The 27,644-nt window shown below is 43.1% G+C and overlaps 1 protein-coding gene across 4 annotated transcripts in view; it reads left to right on the top strand.

Moving 5' to 3' along the window:
- The first annotated feature begins 468 nt into the window (after positions 1 to 468).
- Positions 469 to 27,644, top strand: part of RIMS2 (regulating synaptic membrane exocytosis 2) — a 1,127,809-nt gene continuing 1,100,633 nt past the window's right edge. For all 4 annotated transcript variants that reach the window (XM_033933083.1, XM_033933080.1, XM_033933079.1 and 1 more), the window contains exon 1: positions 469 to 900. In XM_033933083.1, coding sequence (XP_033788974.1) covers positions 737 to 900 — 164 coding nt within the window. In that variant the 5' untranslated portion in view covers positions 469 to 736. The remainder of the gene's footprint in view (positions 901 to 27,644) is intronic.

Below are 27,644 nucleotides of genomic sequence, written 5' to 3'. Positions count from 1 at the left end.
TTTCTTTTCATTTTTTTGGGGGTAGTGAAACATTAAAATTCAATAATATTTCACGAACGTCAAAAGTTTGGGTGGGGGAGCTCAGGGCAGGCGACTGGAAAATTTGTGGGAGGGGAAGGAGCGGGTTAAGGTTGAAGGTTCGGCTACAGCACCTAAAGCTGTTACACCGGCGCATACACTTCGTCACCTTTGCACCCCTCCCCCCCGCATCCTAGCCGTTTAACATGACGGCAAAGTAGTGTGTAGTAAAATAAATACTTCCCATCCACTGAGCCCGCCCCTCTGCCTACACGGAGCCCATTTGCCTGCTTTCACTGTCTGTCATCGCTCGATCCCACCCTTTCTCTCCTTCCCCCCTGCGGCTCGTCGCCGAACTCCTCCTCCTCCCGCTCAGCCCCTGCCAGTGACGCGCGCATGCGCACTTGCCTTCCTCGGCTCACACTGCCCGCGCCGCCGTTCCCCCCCGTTATCCCCCAACGCTCAGCCCCGCCAAGGCGCCCGCGGTGGAGGGGGAACCCGCCCCGCTCACACAGCTCTGCGGGAGCGGGAATGTCCGGCGGGTGCCCCAGCAGCAGCGCCCGGACAGCCGCGGGGACGGAGCGCGCCCCCGGAGCCCCCGCCTCGCGCCAGAGTCTCCCCCGGCCCTGCCCGCCCAGCTGAAGAAGCTCCGCCGCGGGGGAGGGAGGGCGGCCGAGGGGCGCAGTGTTCCCCCGAGCGCCGCTACCCAGCGCCCGACATGTCGGCTCCTCTCGGGCCCCGGGGCGGCCCTGCCCCCGCTGCCCAGCCGCCCCCCCCCGACGTGCCCGACCTGAGCCACCTCACCGAGGAGGAGCGCAAGATCATCCTGGCCGTCATGGACCGGCAGAAGAAGGAGGAGGAGAAGGAGCAGTCTGTGCTCAAGTAAGTCGGTGACTGTCACGTTAAGAACCCCCCCGGCCCCGGAGCCTCCCCTTCCTCCGGTGTATTTTAGAACTGCTCTCTTCGGTGTTCCCTCATCTCGCCCCCGCTTTCCGTGAGGGGCGGCCTGGGGCATAAATCTAACATGGCTGCAACCCGGAGCTGCTCTCCAGGTGCGAGGAGGGGGGGGGGAATAGGAACCGGTTGGTCTGGGAGGGGGGGAGGAACCGGTTGTCTGCTGCGCCTCGCCGGTTTCGTGACGGGCGAGAGCGGCTTGGGTGTCCAGGCCTGCACTTGCCAGGCTCAGGTTGGCTTTACAGCCGTCTCCGCCATCTTTCCTGTCCCCTTCCTCCCCCCCCTCTCTAAAGCTGTCAGTGTCAGTCTGTCTCTGATGTTTGCCGCGAGGGTCGGGGGAAAGGCCCCACAAACCTGGCGCGAGAGAGCGCGCAATGCGAGGTGGTGGTGGTGGATGGGCGGCTTCAGCACCACGGAGCTGTCCACACGAGGCTCTGCCGCCTATCCAGCCCGGCCTTCTGCTTTCGGGGCAGATTCTAGTGCACTACAGGTGAAGTTTCTAATTTATGTACAGCATTTATGCGATTCATAAAACCCAGCGGGTGCCAAGAGGTAGGGCACATCTAATTTCAGTTTTCCATGTACTAGCACGTGCAAGGAAAAGTGAACAACCGCTAATTTGAGCATATATGGAAAGGCAAACCTGGAAACTTTTACAGGGGCCAAATATCTATTAAGATTCTTAGTTCATCTCTGAACAGTGTAAAACTGCCTTTTTGCAAAGGTGGGTAGCATGTCTGTGTTATATTGTTGTTTTATAGTAATGCAGACTTTGTCCATTTTATTAGGACAGGGGTAGGGAACTCCGGTCCTCCAGAGCCGTATTCCAGTCGGGTTTTCAGGATTTCCCCCAATGAATATGCATTGAAAGTAGTGCATGCAAAATAGATCTCACGCATATTCATTGGGGAAAGCCAATGAAAACCCGACTGGAATACGGCTCTGGAGGACCGGAGTTCCCTACCCCTGAATTAGGATAAGTATATTTAAATGACTCTTCTGTGTATGTGAACTTCGATGTTTATAGATTTCTTTAAAAAATTTCAGAGATTCCTGAAAAATAAGGGAATATTTTTGAAAAATATATAGGAACTTCTCTATGAGAACCAGTTGCATCATATGGATGCTAATAATAGTTAGCTTCAGTTTTATAATGAAGCTTTTTCTCAGATTTAGTGCACAAATGTGTAGCTTTAATGATTTAAAAATATATGCAAGGCCAAAGTTGTAGTGTTCTTCTTGAATCCTGTAAAGACTCTTCTTCATTGATTGCTATATATGCTTAGTTTGCACATTTTTTTTACATTATTAGTAAAAAATTAGTTGGATTCTTGTATAGCTCAATAACTTTACTAGCATATTTTTTTCTTTTGTGAATCTTTGGTATGGCTTCTAATTAGTGACATGTGTGATTGTGGGTAGAAGGGTTGTGGTCTCCACTGACATGTTAATATTTTATTGAACACACTGAAAGGTATATTTTAAAATGACTGGAAACCCACGGTTAATGGTAGTCTGATATAATGTGGGTCAGTGTGATATCTAGCATTAATGTTTATTTATGTTTCTTTTGTTATAATTTCACAGTAACAGTGAAGCTCTCTGGAAGACTGATATTTAAGAACTGCACTGGTTGAAAGTCCTAGCTCTTCAGCCTTGTTTTTCAGACTTTCTCTCAAAATCCCTTGTAAATTTTTTTTTAAAAATAATTCTTAATTCTCTTATGAAGATGATAAGGTGTGATGATAATACCTGGGCAAAGTCCGGACATCCTGTTTAGCAGACAGCAAGTATTAATTAGAGAGTTGTGCAGGGACAGAAATCCCACCCATCCCTGCCCGAACTCATCAGGATCCTCTCCGTCCCCACCCGTCCCCGCCAGGATCCTCTCCGTCCCCACCCGTCCCCGTCAGGATCCTCTCCGTCCCCACCCATCCCTGCAAAGAATTACCTCCATCCCCGCCCGTCCCCATAAAAAGAAGCAATTACTTCTGACAGGTTCATCAATTCCACAGTTTCTTTTGTGTTTGTGCTGCTGTTTTCCTTGTGGAATCTCTTTGATGGAACCCTTTTTTTGTTTTCTGTTCAGGTAATTAACTTATAAACCCCTTCTTTTACTAAGGCTGACGTGTCCATTATATTATATGGACGAACCCTTCTTTCAAAGCCTTCCATCCCTGTGGGAGTCCTGTGGGCCAGAGGGGGGTCCCTGTGGGAGTCCTGTGGGTTATGGGGGGGACCCCCACGGACCCGCGGGATTTCCACGATCCCTGTTCCTGTGCAGACCTCTAGTCTTAATGGGCAACAAAGGATGGTAATTTTGATTTTTCAGTGCTAATAAAAGATAGTACAGTATATATAGTCAGACTGTACATTAGAAGCAGAGATGTCCTGATATGACATTTGTTGATGCTTAATACCTGGCAAAGTAAAAGAGCCTTAATATTAGACTGAGCCTCTCACATTCAGAAAATTAACCTTCCTTCAGAAATTATTGTTTAAAGTAGATGCTTTCTAAAGCTTTTATTAAATACTAAGGGCTCCTTTTACTATGGTGCGTTAGCTGTTTTTGTGCACACTGAACGCTAACACATCCATTAGCGTGTAGCGGGCGCTAATATTTAGCACGCGCTAAAATGACTAGTGCGTCTTAGTAAAAGAGGGGGTAAATACGGTAACCACCGCAATGATACGAAGAGCTGTATAGTGAATGCAGCATCATTTTGTAAATTTCCACCACCTAGAAAGCAGAAACAGAAAATCTATATAGATGTGTGCCTTCTCAGTGATTTCTAGCTGGCACTTTTTTTGATTCTTATAAAGAAATAAGTTTAGAATATCTCTGTAGTTTAAAGGCAACACAGCATAAAGGTAATTGTAGAATGTTCAAATATTGGTATGATCATTTTGAATATTTTTTGTTGAAGAACATCATATATTTGATAATACTTGAAATACATTTCTCACAGTCAATATGATTTGATTTTCACAATTATGTTCAGTAAGTATGTGGCTTGTATTAATGTATGCTTAAATAAACATAAACAAACATATTACAGTTCCATTATTGTATATTAGAGTGCAAAAGTAGGTAGATTAATACATTCTTCTTGTAAACATCTTATTCCAGTATATACAAATTACTGTTAAAAATTTCTTAGGTAATTTTCTTGTTTACATGGTAGTATGCTTGTAATTTTGTAGGCATAGTACTAATAAATCATATTCTCATCATATAAAATGCAACTTTTCATCAAGACTTTCCATGTTTTTACATTTCTGCATCTTTTCTGTGTGGTGTACGTACACTTTTTGTGTCATCTGAGTCCTGTGTACTGAAAACTCTGAGTCGCTGCCAGTTGGTTTCCAAGCAAGCGATGTTCCTCCTGCTAATGCCAACATTAAAATAAAAATGTACATCCTGGAGAGAAAAATATCCCTCTGACTAATTATCCATCCTCAGCTTTGCCCTGTGTTGCGTAAACAGAATGTGCAACTTCCGGTTACTGCATATTTGTTTTGTGTTATTACATGAATGAATGAGTATGCAATGACCTGTGCCACTTTTTTGGTTTGAGCCAATAGACATATGTAACAGAAATATGTAAAATGAAAGTTGGCAGGTTCTATGTATTTTTTTTATTAGATCATGTCTTTTTTTATTTTTAAAAAATATAAAATAAAGCAGTATAGTTGCCTGCTAGTTTTTACATTACAGAAAGAAAACCTGCAATGGTCTATTACCACAGTGATTCCCAATGTAATCTTTTAGGTCCATTCAGCTAATCTGGTTTTCAGAATTTCTACAGTAAATTTGCATGAGATCCTGTAGATTTAGATACAGGGAATGCAAATCTATTGCATACATATACATCCTGGCTATTCTGAAAATCAGAGTGGCTGGATAGTTCAAGGGCCAGGATTTGTTTGTTTATAACATATTTTATACTTCACAACACTGGTAAAAACCATTCATTGAGGGGAATTACTATGTTACTTCATTTCCGCCTTTACCTGCCAATGGTGTGACAGGAACCTTGAGAAAGAGCCTGCTCTGTCTTTGGAGGTCACACAGAAGTAAGGTGATCTGTTCTCAGAAGGGGTTGGGTTGTCTGAATCCTCTTACTGTAACAGATTGTAAATCTTGGCAGTGATTTCCCTATCTTTAAATGAACAGGAGCTAATCCTCTATTTCAGTGGTCTCAAACTCAAACCCTTTGCAGGATTTGAAGGTACTTGGAGGGCCGCAGCAAAAAAATAGTTAATGTCTTATTAAAGAAATGTCTTATTAGTTTGTGCCATTTTGTTTAACAGTGTATACTCCTTTATCACAAATCCAATACTCAATCTTCCATCTTCAAAACTAAATTCTAAATACCACCAAAGTGCTTGTAAAGGTTAATCACTGAGTTGCTAGTGAAGAACCTCAGAGTCTTCAGAATGCCAGCTGGGTTGCAAGACTCATGCTGGCTGGACTCCTCATTAGTCCCGTTGGTTTATTATTGTTTATACTAAAAATTAATGCTATTTTACTTTTTCATTTTTTCTTAACTATTTATTTATTGTGTTTTTTTTGTAGTATATTACTTATTTTTTTCATCAAACTGCTAAATACATTGTAACTTATGCAAACTGTACTTAGCTTGCTTTGCAGCAACACCTGTCCGAGGAGGTGAGCTTGAAAAAGAAAACCCTTCATTACAAACTCAAACACTAACACTCTGTTAAAAAAGCAAAAAAACATACATTTATTCACCCTTAAAGATGACCCACTCACCGGATAAACACTAACCTAATAATCCATTGCTGCAGACCTAATCGCAAGTGTTTGAAAATTGCCGCAGCGTCTCTCCTGCTGATTTTAAAAGGAGGCGCCCACCACATACGTCAGCGACCTAGCTGGCATTCTGAAGACCCCGAGGTTATTCACTAGCAACTCAGTGATTAACCTTTACAAACCTTGGTGGTATTTAGAATTTAGTTATTAAAGAAATGACAACTTTGCATGAGGTAAAACTTGTTATAATTTATAAATCTTTCCTTAATTGCTTCTGGTAATTTCAGCTACATACTGTACAGCTGAAAGCAGTGCAACATGCAGAAAGTGAAAAACTATCAAAGTATCAACTGCAAGAGACAAGATTTTGGACCAACTATTTTGAGGCCGTCGGTATTATCAATAATAATAAAATGCTAGAGGTGCATGTGCTCTTGAAAATTCGTGAGTGGTGGCGCCGTGAGGTGTGCTTCTGTGCCAGTCCTCACGCGCCGCCTGCACGTGACTGTGCAGAAGACACCAGCGACTCCTCCCTCCCGCTCCTCTTCAAAGCGGCCTGCTGAGGTTCGCCAGCCGCTGTAGCGAACCTCGTAAGCCGCTCTCCACCTCCATGCAGAAGGAGTCGCCGTGAAACCTCCTGCCCTCACTCGCCGCTGCTGCCGCTGATACTCCTCTTCAGAGCAGCCTGCGATCATGGCCGGCTTTAAAGAACCTCGCAGGCCGCTCTCCAGCTTCAGTAGCACGCTCCCTCTGACGCACGGGATCGCGTCAGAGGGAACGTGCTACCAAGTTGGAGAGCAGCCTGCGAGGTTCGCTAAAGCCGGCCACCACGATCGCAGGCTGCTTTGGTGAAGAGGAGCAGGCCAGAAGACGCCTGGATGTTGGGAGGGTAAGAAGGAAATCAATACCGGGAGCCAGGGGGAAAGAGAAAGGGGGCTGCTTTGGGGGGAGGGGTGTGCTGGGGGGAGACAGAAGGGGCCATGGAGAGATAGGGAGAGGGAAAGGGGACTGCTTTGGGGGGAGGTGTGCTGGGGACAGACAGTTTTGCTCGGGGGGGGGAAGACAGAAGAGGGCCATGGAGAGACAGTTAGGGAGAGGGAAAGGGGCCTGCTTTGGGGGGGAGGTGTGTCCTGGGGGCAGACAGCTTTGCTCAGGGGGGGGGGGGGGGGAGACAGAAGGATACAGACAGCGGCCAAGGGAGAGAGAGAGAGAGAGAGAAAGAAACACAGACAGACAGACAGACAGATCTATTCTAGCATCCGTTAATGTAACGGGCTTAAAGACTAGTAAAGAATAATTCTTTATGGAAAATTTGTGCCTTAAGAGTCCGGCGGTCACATCCGCAACCGCCTTCAGCTCTCACCTCCTCCAGGACTGGACACATGCCCAAGCTGCACTGCCTCCAATGGTTACCTTACATTCTGGAACGTTGCCTGCCTCACTGCTATAATCTCACGCAAGTGCTTTCCTGCTTCTACACGCGATTGGACTCCACCTCACAACTGCGTACAGATGCAGGAAAGCACTTGTGTGAGGTTTCAGCAACCACCAGACGCGTCCACCGGACACTTAAGGCACAGGTTTTCCATAAAAAATCATTCTTTATAATACCGAGGGCCTCAAAATAGTACCTGACGGGCTACATGTGGCTCATGGGCCGCAGGTTTGAGACCACTGTTCTAGAAAGATAATTGATATATTGTTCCTTCAGCTTTCTGTTGAAATTATTTACTGATATGGTATATTCCCTGTTTATGAGAAAGTGATAGTTTGTACTGGCCTTTTGGATCATCAATCTTATGTATTTAATATTCACAGATACGCTGGTTAATTATGAACTGGATAGAAGTATTTTTTATGATTTTCCTGTATTGTGGCACAATGGGTTGTTACATAGGGCTCCTTTTACTAAGCTGCAGTAGCGTTTTTAGCGTGTGCGTAGCGCACGCTACAATACCGCACATGCTAAATGCTAACGCCTCCATAGAGCTTGCATTAGTATTTTTTGTTTAGCGCGTGGTTAGCGTGCGCTAAAATGGAGCCCATAGTATCTCTGATAAAATGTTTATTTCTTATTTTTAATCCAAAAGTTTAAGTCTTTCATTACAAAATTATATCCTAGTACATATGGAATCCTGAGTAGATAATATATCAGACAGCTTTACTAGAAGTAAGAAACACATTTACAAACTGGCAATAAACTTTGTAATTTCACATACACTGCTATATATAGTATTTTGGGGCCTTTTTTCATACTTTAAATCATACTTGATCTCTTATGTCTACTAGTAGTACTATTTATTATTTCTATAGCACTACCAGATGCATGCAGCGCTATACTTTAAATATCTTATACAGTCAATATTTTATTTACTTGTCCTGCTTACATATTAAGGTATTTATTAAGGTATATAAAGGACTATATATTAAGTTATATAAAGGACCATTTTACATAGAGGTTGGAAATGAGGTATCCGAGTCAGGACATGCTCAGTTCCAACTGTAGTTTAGAAAAGGCTTTGCCATTGCAGAACTTTTTCTAAAATAACTAGAGGAGTGCACATGTATTTGCTAGCATATAGTAAGTGCAACCATTTTAGAAATATATGCATAGATAAACTGAGAAGTGCAATTGCCAGCTTCCATATGGCGGTTTCGGCACTGCCACATGTAAGTGGTGCTGCTTTATGTGTAGCTGTCCTATTTTACAAACCTACACTGCGAAAGCTGCGAGTTAATAGTGAGGATGCAATTCTAATTTGGTTTTATTTTGGAGGCAGAAATAAACAACGAGGGATTAAGGAGAATTCCCTGTGTAATGCCCTGTCCAAAACAATGTGGCTTTGAGCTGGTATAAAACCTGGTGGAGATATTTCCATGTGTAAATAGTGGCTTTCTGAAATAGCCCTTTATACATGTATTGCAATCTGCACATGTAAGTGTGCAATTTAAAAGCTGAAATGATTTTAAAGTAGGGCATTAGAATACACTTCCAAACATTCTGGAATACCTTTTGTGATTTTACTTTAAAACAACAAATGGTTAGACTGTATAAATTGGAATAGGTTTTATAAGCATGTGAAAGCATTTGCCCAAGCATCTGTGCAACAATATTGGATTCTGTATGGTGGGCAGGGAATTTATATGGGAAAAGATCTAGTATGGGGGGGGGGGGGAACGGAACATCGAAGAGAAGGAGAGAGTGTGAGTATGCTCACACATGTGTCTTGATCCTCCAAATGTTATGAAATATAAATGTGACCCCCAATAAAAAAAGGTTGGATAAGCCTGGGATAATGAGACATTCAATCAGGTGTGAACTTTACAATGTATCTGTAAAGAATTGATTGGGAGGTATTATAAGGAATTTATAAAGAAATATAAGAACGCCCCCTTTGAACATATGGTCCAAAAATGGACAAGAGATAGAATAGATGAATACACAGGAGACTTTTTGGAAGGAGTGAGAGGAAGCGATGGGTTAGTGGAGAGCTCACAACTTAAATAATGCTGTTTAAAATCCTCATCAAATATATATTCACCCAGGGTAGGTGAGTAAGATTTGGCCAAGGAGGCCAAGTAATTGTCCAAAATGTGACAGTCCATAGGGATCATATGTCCATCGTTGTGTGATTGCCTTTATGTAGAGAAACTTTGGCAGGAATTGTGGTTGCATTTTTGGAGCATCTCATGGGGTGGTCACTTTCCAGAAGAAAGGAGTTAAGTCTTTTAGATCTGGATGAGGAGTTAGACTTAGAATTGGATGAATATTGTTTCTGTGAAGGGCATGCCTGATAGCAAACTGTGTATCTTTATTCATTGGATAAAGAATGAACTCTGTGGTAATGTTATAGAGATATCAAATGCACACTTTCTTATGGATGGTGTCTGTCAATATAAAGAGCAGGTGGGAAAAATTTTAATATATTTATACACATTTGGATCCCCTTTTTGAATTCATTAACATCAATATTTCAAGTGCATTACTGAATTTTATGTGCATGACTAGTTACCAAAAGTGATGGATGAACAATATGGGGCTCATAATCATAAGAGAAATATGCCCAAAAACCGGCCTAAGTCAGCACTTGGACGAACATTTCTCAAATACGTCCAAGTGCCGATACTAAAAATGGGTTTTGGATGTATTTCTAAACAACCTAGGCCTTCATAGTGCCGCTGAATGACCAAAGCTAAACAGGGTGTTTTGGGAGGAGTGTCGAGAGTGGGAGTTGGTGGGACGTGGGCCAGCTTAGACTTAGTCGTACAGCATGTATAATACACTCGACGATCGACGGAACTTGAATGTTATGACTTAGACCATGTTTTACATGGTCTAAGTCACAAAAACCCACCTAAACTCATCTGATAAGCACTGAAAACACATAATATAGACCACACACACTACCCCAGTGATCACCGACCCCCCACCCCCATAAAATATTAATCACTCCTTTAAAATTCAGCCTCCAGACCATCATCACCTGGCCGCCTGGCATAGGAAAGCCTAGTCGTCCAGCACAGAGGCAGCTTAAGTCGTCTTGGGGATGGGTTAGGGTCCCATAGAGAGGAAGACCCATGCCCATAAGCCTCTGTAATCACTGCATTGATACATAAACATGTGCACTCCCCTATACACCCCCAAAACCCTTTTTTACTGGCATATAAGTGGCTCCTGCAGCCATAAGGGCTATTGGGGTGGTAGATAAGTGGGTCTAGGGGATTCAAGAGGTGGTTTGGGGGGCTCACCATAATCTATAAGGGAGCTGTATGGAGGAGAAGGTATGGCACCCACTATTTAGATGGCATGTCAGGGTGTGCTGTCCATCACTTTAAAGACTCCTCCCACGTCCAACAGGGCTTGTTCTAGGCGTTTTGGACTTGGACGGAAAGTTGGACAAAAATGTGGTATAAAGATGGATGATTTAGCGGCTTGGACGATCAGATCAGCAGGACGTATAATTAGACAATTTTCAAAATGAAAAAAAAGTTGGACGTATTTTTTTGAAAATGTATCTTAAGATGTTTTTTTACTTTGGACAACTTGCGAGATGGACGTAAATGGACTTAGACGTCCCTTTCGATTATGCCCCTCCACAGGTTTGGAAATTAGAAACCTACATTTGTTTGAAGGGGTTAAAAAGTAGACGGGGGTAGGGGGAATATAAAATTTGAAAATATGACCTATGTATTCATGGAGATTGATTGATTGAATACTGTTTTCATAAACTACGCGTGATAATATTTGTTTTTTTGCTGTCCTTTATTATGTCCCTGTGAGACAGTGGGTGATACCTAGTTGGGTTCAATTTTCTTTCTCTTCTCAGTCCCTAGCTCTTCCATTTCACATCTCATGCCTTTCCCAGCCTCTTATTTCTTTCAGTCTATTCCCCATTACCACATTTATATAACTATACTCTCTGTTCTCTCACTTATCTTCTTGTCACCCCTCTTTTGACCTCTTCCACGTGGCTCACAACTTCCAGAATCCCCCTCCCTCTCTCCACTCTTGTCAGGCTATATCTCCCTGTCCCTTTCTCTCATCTCCTAACATCTTCATATCCTACCTCTCTTCCCTCTTGCCTTCCCATGTGTCCATCTCTCATTCTCTCTCTCCATTGTCCCTTTCTTTTCTGTTGTTCTTCTTCCCTCCCTCTTGATGTTGAACAATGAGAAGGAGGGAGGATAAAAGGAGATCCTACATCTCTCTCTTCTTTCCACCCCCAGACCTACCATTTCTCCCTCTCGCCCTCCCTACTTTCCTTCCATCCTTAAATCCAATTTCTCTCCCTTTCTCTTCCCAACTACCCTCCCATTCCATTTCTTTCCCTGGCTTCCCCAGGTCCACCATCTTTACCTTTCTCTTTTCAACTACTCTCTCATCCTATATTTCTTCCTCCTTCTGCACCATCTCTCCCTTTCTCTTTCCAACTGTCTTCCCTTCAAGCATCTATTTCCCCTTTCCTTCACACCACCTCACATCCAACTTATCTCCCTTTATCTCCTCTCCTTTCAGACCATTGCCCACCATCTTTCACTTTCTCTCCGTTTCTGGCCTCATAAGTTCTTAACCTTCACCTCACTCCACCATCAGCCTGGCACTTACCCTCTTCCCTATTCTACTTAAAAACAACAATAACCCCAAAACAACAACAACAAAAAAAACAGCTGGTCCAGGGGGCTTCCTAGCCCGGCATGTCCTCCCCCTTCTATTTGCACAAGTCTGATGTCACCCTCACCTTCTGCCGTGGTCTGTCCCCAATGAAGCAACTTCCTGTTTCTGCCTGGGTGGACTGCGGCAGAAGGAAAGCATGGAGAGGGGCCACAGGCAGTGGTTGAGAATTGCTGCTGCGGCTGACTGTTCCTGGTTCACAGTGTCATATAAATGAAAGAACAGTAGGTATTACATACATTACACTAATATCTGTACAGGTAACAAATATATCATTCAAGATTTTCAGTTTCCCTACATATAATAGTAATAAAATATAACATAATATAATATATAGTATAGTATAATTGAAGAATAAAGTTACCCAAATGTCTCCATCAATATTTATTCCCCCCCTCCAACCCCCCCACCCCCCATGGATGTGTAAAGGTAACTGAACAAAAGGAAAAATAGGATAAATATATTATTATAATTTCACAAATTTAATCAATGGGCTCCAAACTTTATTAAAAACATCACTAAGTCCCCTACACTCTGCATTAATTCTTTCATATCTATACATAGTGCATATGTTCACCCACCAAAAAGTGTAGCTTATTCTATCATGGTTCTTCCAGTTACTCGTGATTAATTGAATGGCTACACCTGTCATAATCATAAATAGACGACTCTTATATTTATCTAGAGTGAGTTTCACATGTAAAATTGTTCCACAGATTATAGCCTCATATGATAGTGGAACATTTGAATCCAAAACTAAATTTATTTGTTCCCAGATTGACTTCCAGAAAATAAATATAAACGGACAAAAATATAGCAGACGATCCATAGTCCCTATATCTGTAACAAAAATGGATTTGTCCGCAAGACTGAAAATCAGGGTGACGGACTGGCTTGGTTAGAAAGGGGAAGGACCTGCCGGCACACTGGGGAGCACAGAACCTTGGGGCCCAGGGCAGTTGTCTGTTTGCACCCCCTCCCAATGCCAGCCCTGGGGCTTAGGTAGGGAGGTGGTTAAATTCCTTGCGGTAGAACAGATCATCAAAAAGTCTTAGAGGAGGAGCCCCTACAGGAAGAGTTCTCCAAGTGAATGGCATCAGAGATTGCAATACCTAGGGAAATGCCAGGGAAGAGAAGTAACCAGATCCCTGAAGTTTCCCCTGGGGAGGGAAGCTTGTTTAATTTCTCAGCCTCCAGGAGATGATTGTATGTGAGGTAGGAGCCAACCTTACATAATATTCCTGAAGTATATGAATTGGGTATGTGTCCAGAAAGGACCTGAGATGGCATTCATTGCCACAGTGTTTGGACATGGCTAGAGAGAGAGAGTGTGAGTATGTGTGTTTCCATTTGTAATCCTGTGTGTATGACTGTGCTTTTGATGGCTCCAAGCTACACCCTTCATCACATTGCTATACTCCCCTTGGACATCTTTTACTCACTAGATAATTTGCTTAGTATCTCCTTCTCTTGCACAAGCATGCTTAGAATCAACAAGGCATTCAGCTTTCATTTTTATTGCTCCCTTATAAGGAATATTATTTCCTCAGTTAAAAGTACAGCACTCGTACCAAAAATTTAAAGTGGCTTTTAAAAACACACTTATTCTCTTCGTCTTTTTCTGAGTTTTAGTTTGGTGGGGGCTGGGGATATGGAAATCTCTCAGCCTTACTTTATGAGAGATTTCTCCAGTTGATTCTTTGCTTTCCCTGTTCTATCTAGGTATATAGGTCTCAATATTCATTCACTCCAAATTATCTCTTTAGTATTTCCCTTTTTCTTTCCTCCACTTCTACGCACATGTTGTTTCTGTCCTCTCCCATGGATCCTGAGGATGAGTAAAGTATTTTTCCCCTTTTTTGTAAAACCCCACTATGTTCCCTCTTCCACCTCTATTTGTCTGCTCTTCTGCAAACCTTCATAGACTCTCTCCTCCGCACAAGCAATCAGCATTCCAGGAGTCTCCCTCAGTACAAGGGCTTTGGCAGGAGATCATGAGCACCAAAGGCCATGAATCTTCTCTTCTCTCCACTTTTATAGTGTTCTTCATCCTTTCATCTAAAAGGGATCCTCCTACTCCTCCCACTGTTCTCTTCTATCCATACCACTCAGTGACTCCCTGAAAATCCAGTGCCTCCTGCTCTGTAGCAGAGGCATTTTTCAGGGGGGGGGAATCACACACTCTACCCTCCTTAAACAAAAAAATGAGTTCCCTTACCATCCAGAAATCATTTTTTTTTCTCTGCCTTCAGAGGATACCACTTTACCTCCCCCCATATCCTATTCAGGGTCCTAGGTAAAATGCATCATTTTACACTTGTGGATTCCAACATAACTTTATCTTTTTCTTTTCATCATCATTATTCCCAATCTTCTTATCTCCTCATTATATAACATTTAGACATGGCATATCTATCTTGTAAATACAACATATCCCCTTTATGTCTACTATCCCTTACTCTAACAAAGATACAACTTTCTTGTTTTACACCTAACCACATCTTGCAGTACTTGAGGTGGCGCTATCTAGCATGATAACAGGGTGTGGCAGAGACCTTTTCAAGTTTTAGACAGAGTGTATATTTATATAAGCAAACATAATTTAAAAAAATCCTTATAAGGATAATTAACAAAATATCAGGAAATTATATATAGAGAGGAAAAAGGGGAATAATTATAATATATAATAGTATAATTTGCTGGTTAAGCAGGATTTAGGAACGATTAACTGCGCTGACATTTATAAAAGGTGAGGTGAAAATCCTGAGTTCTTTCTCTCTATTTGTTTTCAGGCTTTTAGCTAAAGTTTACTTTCCCGCCTTAAGCCTGTCTCTTTCTGTGTTCTTTGTTTAAACTGCTATGTTTAAGAGATTGAAGGGGTCTCTGGCTTCTGGTCTAATTGTAATGAAGATATATGATTTCACATTCCTGAGTGAGAGAAGCCTGTATATTAAAATATCTTCTATGTGCTTTAATAATTATGGAATATGTGAAATATGAATGTATGTATGTATATCTTGAATCCAAGGAAAATCCAGGAAAATCCAGGAAAATGTTCTAAAAAACCCCAAACTTATAAATACTTTGAGGTTTATACTTTGGGAAGTCCAGAGAAGGTAGACAAATCTATCTGACCTGGATCGTTGCCATGGAGATTTTCAGCCATTGAGGCTTGATGCGGTTAACAATAAATAAAAAAATAAAGTAAACTGAAATACAAGAGTTAGTTTTCAAAATATTTAGCGAATAAAAAAGTTTTTAAAAGTTTACGGAAGCATTGGAAGGAACTGGGACACCTCAAAATTAGGGGAAGTTCATTCCATAGTTGGGGAAATTTAAACACCAGACAGCTGCTAAAATTCTTAACTCCTTGAATTCCTTTCTTAGAAGGAAGAGAAAGTTTAAATCGATGAATGCCTCTCGCATATGAAAATCTATAAACATTCTATAGCAGAGGAACAAGAGGAGCAAAGACACCATGCAAAATCTTAAAAACAATGCATAAACACTTAAACTGAATTCTAAAATAAACCGGGAGCCAATGGAGAGAGAAAAGAAAAGGAGTCACATGTTCGAATTTGCTCTTTCCATAGATCAACTTCGCGGTGGTATTCTGAATCAATTGCAGTCTTTGAAGGCAGTTCTTAGTGATGCCAAGATAAATGGCGTTACAATAATCCAACCGGGATAATATAATAGATTAGACCAAAACAAAAAAATGACGTTAATAGAAAAGAGATCTGACCTTCCTCAACATTCGTACATTCCTTTGGTAAATTGTAAGATAAATGGTGCTAAGGAGTCTTCCTTTTAAGAATATACACATCATCATATGATTTTATGTAATCCTAAATATATGTTTAGAATATCTTAGAAATTGTTGTAAACCATGTAAACTTTTTCTTTAAGCCTGTTCTTTGTCTGAGATAGTCCCGCCTTCTAAGAGAATGTGGTAACTAAGTATTGAACATAAGCATTACCTCTGCTGGGTCAGACCAGAGGTCCATCACGCCCAGCAGTCCGCTCACGTGGCGGCCCATCAGGTCCAGGCCTGTATAGTAATCCTCTATCTATACCCTTCATTCCCCTTTTCCTTCAGGAAATCATCTAATCCCTTCTTGAAACCCAATACCATAAATGCTTGAGTACCTGATTGTTAAACCGCTTAGATAACCTTGATAGGCGGTATATAAAAACCTAATAAGCTTGAAACTTGAAACTGTCCTATCACACCCTCTGGAAGTGCATTCCAGGTATCCACAACCCTTTGGGTGAAGAAGAACTTCCTAGCATTGGTTCTGAATCTGTCCCCTCTTAATTTTTCGGAATGCCTTCTTATTCTTGTTGTTTTTGAAAATTTGAAGAATCTGTCCCTCTCCACTTTATGTCCTTCATGATCTTGTAAGTCTCTATCATGTCCCCTCTAAGCCTCCGCTTCTCCAAGGAAAAGAGCCCCAGTTTCTCTAATCTTTCAGCATATAAAAGGTTTTCCATACCTTTTATCAATCTTGTTGCTCTTTTCTGTACCCTCTCGAGTATCGCCATATCCTTTTTAAGATACGGTGACCAATATTGGACACAGTACTCCAGATGTGGGCGCACCATTGCCCGATACAACGGCAGGGTAACTTCCTTCATTCTGATTGTAATACCCTTCTTGATAATGCCTAGCATTCTGTTCGCCTTCTTTGAGGCCACTGCGCACTGTGCTGACGGCTTCATTGTTTTGTCCATCAGTATCCTTAAGTCCTTCTCTAGGCTACTTTCACCCATTACCAGTCCTCCCATCGTATAGTTGTACATCGGGTTTTTGTTTCTTATATGTAAGACTTTACATTTCTCTACATTAAAGCTCATCTGCCATTTATTTGCCCACTCTCCCAGTTTGTTCAGATCCCTTTGTAAATCATCACAGTCCTCTTTAGTCCTAACCCCACTAAAAAGTTTTGTGTTATCTGCGAATTTTATAACTTCGCACTTCGTCCCTGTTTCTAGGTCATTAATAAATACATTGAACAGCAGCGGTCCGAGTACTGACCCCTGCGGAACACCACTCGTGACCCTTCTCCAGTCCGAAGGAAGGAGCCTAAGGAGTCCCTGATTGGGGCCTGATTGGCCCAGTTTCGTTGACGAGAGAGCAGGAGCAGTTTTCAGTACCTCCTGCTCCCAACTTTTAAGGTACGGGGCACGGGATCCTGGAGGGGAAGGTGGCCTCAGGTGGCAGGAAGGAGTGGGCAACCTTTCTGCCTTTTTGGGGGGAGGGTAGGGGGGAGGTCCTTCATGGCAGGAGGGTGTGGGCATCCTTCCTTCCATTTGTTTTAGGTTCAGGTGGGTCGCCGTGATTGTCGGGGGTCGTTGGGGGAGGGCTGTTGGCAACAGTGGGGGGGGGGGTTCTTTTTTTTTTAATGGGACAGATATTTTGTATGTGCCTTTGAAATTTTTTTTAAAAACACCCAGGCAGACCTATCGGGACAGAGAGGGCAAGTTAGGAGGGGGGTAGCACTATACACTAAGGATAATATCATAACCACCAGAATCACAGAGGTTAGATACACAGGGGAATCACTCTGGGTGAACCTGGCCAGAGGAAATGAAAAATGCCTTTACCTCGGTGTGGTATACAGGCCTCCAAGACAACAGGAAGACAAAGACAAGGAATTGATAGAAGACATAGAGAACATCACTTTGCGTGGTGACACAGTACTGTTGGGGGACTTCAACATGCCAGATGCAGATTGGAACACACTCTCCGCAACTACGTGTGGTAGCAGAAGAATATTAACCTCCATCAAGGGTGCGCAACTCAAACAAATGGTATTAGAACCCACAAGGGAACAGGCAATACTGGACCTGGTACTCACCAACGGAGACAATGTCTCGGAGGTATCAGTAGGGGACACGCTGGCCTCCAGTGACCATAACATGGTATGGCTCAACCTCAGGAAAGGCTTCTCTAAATCAAACACAGCGACGAGGGTCCTCAACTTTAGGGGCGCAGACTTCGACAACATGGGAGACTTTGTCCATCGAGAGCTGCATAACCATGCAGAAACTGACAATCCGGAAACTATGTGGTCAAATCTGAAATCCATCCTGAACGAGGCAACTAACCGCTACATAAATACAGTAAGCAAACGCCAGAGAAACAAAAGACCACAATGGTTCAACAAGGAAATTTCGGAACTCATTAAAAAGAAAAAAGAAGCATTTATCACCTATAAACATCTTGGGAAGAGGGAGGCAAAAGAAGACTATCTGGTCAGATCTAAAGCTGTCAAAAAAGCAGTCAGAGAGGCTAAGCTCCAAACAGAAGAAGATCTAGCATGGAACATTAAAAAAAGGGATAAATCCTTCTTCAGGTACATTAGCGACAGGAAGAGAAACAAAGATGGGATAGAACGCCTCAGGCAATCAGACGGAAACTTTGCAGAATCTGATTCTACCAAGGCAGAACTACTAAACGAATACTTCTGCTCAGTATTCACCTGTGAAGCGCCGGGAGCTGGTCCACAACTACAGACAAAAGACAGCCAAAATGACCTGTTTCAGGATTTCGAGTTTACACCCAGTAGCGTCTACTACGAACTTTCAAGACTCAAAGTAGACAAAGCCATGGGACCAGACAATCTACACCCCAGGGTGCTCAGAGAGCTGTGTGAAGTTCTGGCCGAACCACTATCCGTGCTCTTCAATCTTTCCATGCGCACGGGAAGAGAACCCCTGGACTGGAAAACGGCTAACATAATTCCACTCCACAAAAAGGGCTGCAGAACAGAAACAGAAAATTACAGACCGGTAAGTCTCACATCCATGGTGTGCAAACTCATGGAAACACTGATCAAACAAACTCGACAAAAATTCTAGACAAAGAAAATCTACGTGATCCACACCAACACGGATTTACCAGGGGAAGGTCCTGCCAATCAAATCTGATTGACTTCTTTGACTGGGTGACTAGTCATCTGGATGCCGGGGAGCCCCTGGACGTGATATATTTGGACTTCAGCAAAGCTTTTGATAGCGTCCCACACCGCAGGCTGTTGAACAAACTAAAATCGATGGGATTAGGGGATACACTCACTACATGGGTTAAGGATTGGCTAAGCGGTAGACTTCAAAGGGTGATGGTAAACGGTACCCCCTCCAAAACGTCAGCCGTGACGAGTGGAGTACCACAGGGCTCCGTCTTAGGGCCGATTCTATTCAATTTATTCATAGGAGATATGACCCAAGGGCTCAGAGGAAAAGTATCACTGTTTGCCGACGACGCAAAACTATGCAACATAGTAGGTAAAAGCAGTGTGCCTGACAGTATGACACAGGACCTACGACAGCTGGAACAGTGGTCGTCAACTTGGCAGTTAAGCTTCAATGCTAAAAAATGTAAAGTGATGCACCTAGGAAAAAAAAATCCACACAGAACTTACACACTAAATGGTGAAACCTTGACCAGGACCATGGTGGAACGTGATCTAGGAGTGATCATCAGTGATGATATGAAGGCTGCCAATCAAGTGGAGAAGGCTTTGTCCAAGGCAAGACAAATGATAGGCTGCATCCATAGGGGTTTTGTCAGCAGAAAACCTGAAGTCATAATGCCGCTGTACAGATCCATGGTAAGACCTCATCTGGAGTATTGTGTTCAATTCTGGAGACCACCCTACCGGAAAGATGTGCTGAGAATTGAGTCGGTGCAGCGAATGGCTACCAAGATGGTCTTGGGGCTCAGGGATCTCACGTATGAAGAAAGGCTAAAAAAACTGCGGATGTACTCACTGGAGGAACGAAGAGAGAGGGGAGACATGATTGAGACCTTTAAGTATATTACAGGACGTATAGAGGTGAAAGATGATATCTTCTGTCTTACAGGGCCCTCGGTCACCAGAGGGTACTCGCTGAAAGTCAAGGGAGGGAAATTTCATGGTGATGCCAGGAAGTACTTCTTCACCGAAAGGGTGGTCGATCATTGGAACGAGTTACCTCAGAAAGTGATTGAGGCCAACAACGTGTCAGATTTTAAGAGAAAATGGGATATCCACATGGGATCTCTAGGGGAGTAAAAGTCAGGGAGTGGGTCATTGGTATGGGCAGACTTGATGGGCCGCGGCCCTTTTCTGCCGTCAGTTTCTATGTTTCTATGTCTACAGCAATCTGGTTTTAGGATTGGTAAAACCTGATGCTAAATAGCCAAGCGATGTAAGTGAATCAATTGCTTGGCTAATTTTGCATGGGGTTTTACTAATTTGCATGGGTGGGATTCGATCGGATCGGAAAATGGGTGATCGAGGGGAAAAACACACGGTGGGCCATTTAGTGAATTGGGTCGGTTAGATCTAGCCCATTGTCAGCACATCATCATTATTTTATTTTCTTCAGTCATTATTTCCCTTAACAACAACATCCCGGAGGCAACATGGATTTACTAGAGGTAGGTCTTGTCAGACAAATCTGATAAATTTCTTTGACTGGGTGAGCAGAGAATTAGATAGAGCTTATGTGCTAGATGTGGTATATGTAGATTTTAGCAAAGCCTTTGACAGTGTTCCACACAGACTAAACTAAACTAAACCTTAGGTTTGTATACCGCATCCTCTTCACAATCATAGAGCTCTGCATGGTTTACAAGAGTTGGGATAGAAGGGGAACTCCAATGAAGGGTTATAGGCCATAGTATAAAGAATGTTTAGAGGGGAAGTATTACATTTTTGAGAATAGCCAGGTTTTCAGATGTTTACGGAAAAGTTGGAGGGAGCTCAGATTCCGAAGAGGGGAGGTAAGGTTGTTCCAGAGTTCAGTGATTCTGAAGGGGAGGGAGGTCCCTAGTTTTCCTGCATGGGAAATGCCTTTTAATAAGGGGAAGTTTTAATTTTTGGGTGGATCTGGTGGTATTAGGATTTGAGGAATTCCAAGAAAGTGGAATAAAGGGAGGAAGGATGCCGTGTAGGATCTGCCGTGTAGGCAGGCGCATTTAAAGTGGACCCTGGAGATTATCGGAAGCCAGTGAAGCTTCGACAGTAGCGATGAGACATGATCAAATTTACTTTTTGCGAAGATAAGCTTAGCCGCGGCATTCTGAATCCGCTGAAGTCTTTGAAGGTTTTTCTTTGTTAGGCTTAAGTAGATAGAATTGCAATAGTCCAGTCTGGAAAGGATGATGGATTGGACAAGGACGGCAAAGTGTTTTTGATGGAAACAGGATCTCACTTTCTTCAGCATGTGAAGGCTGAAAAAGCATTTTTTTTACCAAGGAATTGAGGTGGTCATTGAAGGACAATGTAGAATCAATGATGATGCCCAGAACTTTGCTTGAGAACTTAAGCTGCATAGTGGAGCCAGAGGACAGTGGGATGAAGGTGGGTAGTTGGTCTAATTTTGGGCCAAGCCAAAGTAGTTTTGTTTTGGACTCGTTCAGTTTCATTTGTACGGTGTGGGCCCAGGATTGGAGGTTCGTTATACATGATATGTTCTCAGAGAGGTTAGTGAGGTTCGAGTCGGCCTCGAGGAGGACAAGGATGTCATCGGCATAAGTGTAAAGTGTTTCTAGGGGGGATAGATGGAGGAGTTTCAGGGAGGACATATAAATGTTGAAAAGAATAGGAGATAGAGGTGAGCCTTTCAGGACTCCACATATTGGTTTCCAGGGGGAGGATGAGGTGCCATTCATGTTGACAGAATAAGAGTGGGAACGTAAGAATTTCGAGAACCAGTCTAGGACTGTGGAGTTAATGCCTATCTCGGAGAGTTGGTAAACTAGAATATCATGATGGACAACGTCAAAAGCTGTAGAAAGGTCGAATTGTAGAAGAACAGCGAACTTATTACGAGAATGAAGTTGTTGAACCTTTGAGATTAAAGAGGTCAATAGGGATTCGGTGCTGAAGTTTGGACGAAAGCCATATTGGTAAGGTAGAAGAATAGAGAATCTCTCTAAATAGTTGGATGATAGTTGGATAGATATGATAGACTCTAGCATCTTGGTTAGGAGAGGGATATTTGCTATTGGGCAATAGCTGGATGGTATGGAAGGGTCTAGGTCAGCTTTTTTTCAGTAGTGGGGTCAAGGCAATATGTCCCATTTCTGGGGAAAAAAGGCCCGAATGTAGGGCAGAATTTATAAGTTTGGTAAGAGATGAGATGTCCTGTGCTGGAATTTTCTCGTATAGGTAGGAGGGGAATGGGTCTAAGGTACAGTTGCAGGATTTCAGTTTGAGGCAGAGTTTAAAGACCAGGGATTCGAATACGTGCTCAAAGGCAGTCCAGGATCTGTCGACTGTGATAGGGTTAGAGACCGTTAGGATAGGGTTGGAGTCGGTGGGCACCAGAGAGTTGTAGGAGACTGCAGGTGGGAAGGAGCATTTGCTAGAACATCGACTGAAGGAGAGGAGGGGAGCAAAGTGGAGTCGTTTTTGGAAGTTAAGGTGCGCCAGATGTTGAACAATGTACTACTCTGGTTGTTGGATCTGGAGATTTTATCGCCGTAGAAGTTCTTCCTTGCTTTTTTTTTAGTACTGTATTGTAAAACTTAATAATGACCCTCCAAGACTGTCTATCTGTAGGGGATTTAGATTTTTTCCATTTGTGCTCCAGAGCTCGACATTTTTGCTTCAGTTCTCTGTGATATGGGAAGTACCAAGGGGCCTTACGGGAGTAGGAGACGGTTTTAGTGGATAGTGGGGCAAGGGAGTGGTAGGTGGACTCAGAGAGGGTGACCCATTTATGCCAGTTGATTTCTGAATCTGCAGGCTTAGGAGCGGAGGAGAATTGGTTGAGAAATTTAGTCCAGAACAGATCACTCGTAATTTTTTTGCGGAAGGTAATGGAATTTGAGGTGCGGGGTGGGGCCCCAAGATGCGACATGAAAATGGAGAGACAGAAAGCCCCTAAGAAGTGGTCGGACGAGGGGACATGTTCCCAGCGAGTGTCATCGGCTGAGGTTTTGTAAGCGGTAAGATCAAGGAAACTAATGAAGTCCAATGTGTGCCCCTTTTCATGGGTTGGAGAGGGTGCGAGGGGGGGGGAACCTAGAGAGGTGAGGAAGTTATTAAATTCAGTCGCATCCTTGCTGGTAATGTCGTCTAGGTGGAGATTGATATCCTCAATGATTAATAATCTTTGAAATTTGAGGAAGGCGTTTGTTATGGTCTCGAGGACGAGTTCGGAGGATTTGTTCCAAGGGGTAGGTGGGCGATATAGAAGCAGGATACCCAGTGGGTGAAGGTAGAGGTCATCGTTGACTGAGGCTAGCATATATTCTAGTGAGGTGTGGCTACCCTTTTCGAGGAGCTGGACATTGAAGAATGATTTGTAGAGAAGTGCTAGGCCACCTCCTTTTCGGTTAGTTCTGGGTGAGAAGAGGCCTTGGTAGCCGTGAGAGCAGAGTTCATTTTGTGTAAATAGGTCATCTTTTGTAATCCATGATTCCATGATGCATAGGAATCCAGGGTCAGAATCCTCGAGTAGGTCCTTCAAAATTTGAGTCTTGTTGCATGCGGATCTGGCGTTGCAATAAAGTGTCAGGACTGGGGTGAGAGAGTCAGAGGCATGGTTGGGAGGATTGGCAGGGGGAACAGGCTTTAAAGAGGCGTGGTTGACTCTTCGAGGGTTTTTTTTGAAGGGATGATTTCTGGTGCGTATCAGCGTGGGGATTCTGAGGCCAGGGCAGATATTACTGACATTTGCAGAGTCGAGAAGGTTGGGAGAAAGGTTTCAAGCAGAGGATGGTGTTGAGAGATGAGCAAAGTAGGAGAAGAAAGAGGCACGAAGAATTAGGGGAGCCTTTGGGGGGCAGGAGGCAGGACCTGTTTGTTTCGCGTGTAAGTAGTTTCGGAGCAGAGGAAAGGCTTAGTGTCAACACAGGGAGAGAGCTAGGGACTTATTTAATCTTTGAGATATGGTTTAAAACAGGAGGGCAACTAGGTGTCTAATTGAGACTAGTAAGACAAGAACGGAGGTGTGACTTAAGCATCAGTTAGTTTTTTTTTGTTTTGTTTTGTTTATATTTGGGAGAGCTTAATCGGAGGAAGAGCTAGGCAACTTGGCATCTAAACAGGTAGAAACTTAACACAGAGCCCGATCCTTAGCAGTGAATACAATTCAGTATCTAAACTGTTTTTGTGTGGGAACCTGGACTGGGCGTCTAATCAGGGTAAAACTTAGAACTATGCCCAACTAATATCTGTTAGTTTTGTGAGAGAGCAAAGCCAGGGTGGAACTTAGCATCTAGGTAAGGAGAAAACTTAGCACTGAGCTCGATCCTTAACATTGAGCACAACTTAGCAAATGGATAGTATTGTGTAAGAACTTTAGACAAGGTAAAGCTTAGCATTAGGTCCCGTCGAGGTAAGACAAAAGCAATCCTTCATGCATAAGAGGTGTGAGGTGGAGGAAGGAGGGAACAAGATGGAGGAGAGCTTCCTCTGCCTTGAGGAGTCGCTGGGGAGAGAACTTTTGGCGGCCCTCAATGGGCTCAAGAGGAATCCAACGCTGAAGTGGGAAGAGTCAGCCCGATCAGTCCTGCACAGGCAGGAAGCTTTTCGAAATCTAATAAATAAATGTCTAATAAATAAACTGAGTGCCCTCGGGATGGATCCCAAATTGACGGGCTGGGTCAAGAACTGGTTGAGTGGAAGGCGACAGAGGGTAGTGATCAATGGAGATCGCTCTGAGGAAAGGGATGTTACCTGTGGTGTGTCTCAAGGTTCTGTTATTTTTAACATTTTCATAAACAATATTGCTGAAGGGTTGTCGGGTAAAATTTGCCTCTTTGCGGATGATACCAAAATCTGAAATAGAGCAGACATGCTGGATGGTGTGAACAACATGAGGAAAGACCTGGCGAAGCTTGAAGAATGGTCTGAAATTTGGCAGCTAAAATTTAATGCTAAGACATGCAAAGTCATGTATTTGGGCTGCAAAAACCCGAGGGAACGGTACAGTTTAGGGGGTGAAGAAGTCATGTGCATGACAGAAGAGCGGGACTTGGTGTGATTGTATGTGATGACCTTAAGGTGGCGTCAAAAACTAGAAGGATGCTAGTTTGCATAGGGAAAGGTATGGCCAGTAGGGAAAAGGAAGTATTGATGCCCCTGTATAAGACTTTGGTGAGACCTAATTTAGAATATTGTGTACCTTTCTGGAGGCCGCACCTTCAAAAAGATATAAAAAAAGGATGGAGTTGGTCCAGAGGAAGGCTACTAAAATGGTATGTGGTAATAAGGTGTGTGGGGACAGACTTAAAGATCTCAATCTGTATACTTTGGAGGAAGGTGGGAGAGGGGAGATATGATAGAGACGTTTAAATACCTATGTAATGTAAATGCGCATAAGTCAAGTCTCTTTCATTTGAAAGGAAACTCTGCAATAAGAGGGCATAGGATGAAGTTAAGCGGTGATATGCTCTGGAGTAATCTGAGGAAATACTTTTTTATGGAAATGGTGGTAGATGCATGGAACAGTCTCCCAGAAGAGGTGGTGGAGACAAGAGACTGTGTCTGAATTCAAAAGGGCCTGGGATAGGCACGTGGGATCTCTCAGAGAGAGAAATAAATAATGGTTAATGCAGATAGGCAGACTACTAGATGGGCCATTTGGCCTTTATCTGCCATCATGTTTCTATGTTTCATTTTTATCTCTATTCATTAACTCAAAGGCAACATCATTCCAATACCTGTTAACCTGCTAACCCTAAACAATATTTATCCATCTATAAACATAATTTTAAATGCAAGATTATTTCTTATTCTCTCTATTTTTTCTTACAACCAATGCAATTTTTTCCAGGTTTTCCTACTTATTTATTGCTTAAGTAACAACATCTTTTACACTATTAGCAGCATATAGTGTAGGATTTTTTCTTATACCTATGAGGTAGCATGTGCATATTTATTTTTCTTTTCACCTGTTCTTATTTACCATTAAGACTACCTAAGTTAAATAAAAATTAATGACAGCCCCCGTTCAGTCTCTTCACCCATACCATAATAGGCCAGACATCTTCACCAGTGATCTACCTGGAAGGGTTGGGGTGACAATGTAGAATTTCTTGTCATAATGTTGGTCTACCACTCTCTGATGGTCCGACCAACCTGCCAGTCCAACCATTATTATTGTAATATTCCTTTGTAATTAGCATCTTCAGGACTATATGCCATGCAAAATTATGCCATGCAAAATGGATCAGGCTGCATATGGTTGAAGATTTCTTCCCTAGCTCAAACTTTTCTCTGGGCCTCAATGACCACCATTATATGGAGAGGTACATATGGGTACCACAGTTTCCAAAGCTCCATACTAAGCGCCGGAGGTAATGTTCCACTCTACTGAGTTTGGGTAATTTCTCCTCTCCACCCCTTTTGGGCTCAACCCAGAGATCCCGCAGGTACTCTCTAGAATGGGGGTGTCCATCCGGGGGACGATCCCCTCCTCCAGTAATCCCATGAGGGCATTTCTCTACCTTCAATACAAGCCAACCCAGTTTTTCCATTGCGGATCAGCCTGTCAACATCAGGACACATCATAGTCTGCCCATGGACAGCTCAGTGGGCACTTTGGGGTCCACTTCTCCCATCACTGAACATAGAAATTGAAAAACAGTCCCCAAATGAGGCAGTCCTGTTTCCAGGTTCGTTGGCATGCACCACATCTTCCCCAGATCCCGTTGATACGCTAAGAGACCTTCAAAAGGAGATTGGGTTAGTTTACCAATTAGGTCTAATGAAATAGCTGCCAGAGATGCCTTTTTTCCAGGCCCAAACACCTGCTCCTCATCTGGTTTTCTGGGCCAGCTATCTCCATTGCCATCAAGTTGTTTTCCATAATTTGGTACCATCACACCTGGCAAGGGTGACATAGTATGCCTGGGGGCTGTTTGTATCCCTCATCCCTGACCATGTCCATGGGGTGGTTCTGGCTTTGTTTTTATTTTCTTTCACATTTTTGACCCGAGAGGACCCATTTCTAGGTTTGTGATCCCCCAAACCATGTTCTCCAGATTTGGTGAGGGAATGGGTCTGGGTTCACAGCTCCCAAGGCTAGTTTTTCCTCTGGTCTCCATTCTGGAAGTGTCCTCATCTCCTGATGAGGGGTTCACTGATCCAGGCGCTCCCTTGTACTGAAATAATTTTTTACAGCACTGCTGTCATCCTAACTGTAAGGGCAGCATTATGCCCTGGGCGTCACACCTATCACAGATGATTCTGCCCACTGGACATCCATCCTCTACAGATATCTTCACCCGAGTGATTAAATGATGCACCATACATGGATCATTAAGTCTTTCCCTGTAAGTCTTAAGATGTAGATCACCAACCATTTTAGTAGCCTTCTTCTGGACTGACTCCATTCTGTTTATATTTTTTAGAAGGTGTGGTCTCCAGAATTGTACAGAATATTCTACATGAGGTCTCACCAGAGTCTTTAACAGAGGCAACAATTCCTCCTTTTTCCTACTGGCCATTCTTCTCCCGAAGCATTCTTCTAGCTTTCACCATCGTCTTTTCAACCTGATTGGCCATTTTAAGATTATCACATACTACCACACCCATTCTCTTTCATGCACAAAAGTTCTTTACCCCCTAAACTGTACTGTTCTTTCAAGTTTTTGCTTCCAAATATATGACTTTATATTTCTTAACGTTAAATTTTAGCTACCAAATTTAAGACCATTTCTCAAGCTTCACTCGGTGCTTCCTCATGTTATTTGCTCCCATCAGGGATGTCTACTCT

The sequence above is a fragment of the Geotrypetes seraphini genome, chromosome 2, assembly GCF_902459505.1.
Source record: "Geotrypetes seraphini chromosome 2, aGeoSer1.1, whole genome shotgun sequence".
NCBI classification, from domain to species: Eukaryota; Metazoa; Chordata; class Amphibia; order Gymnophiona; family Dermophiidae; genus Geotrypetes; species Geotrypetes seraphini.
The sequence above is the reverse complement of the archived record's forward strand: the minus strand, read 5'-3'. Positions and strand labels throughout refer to the sequence as shown.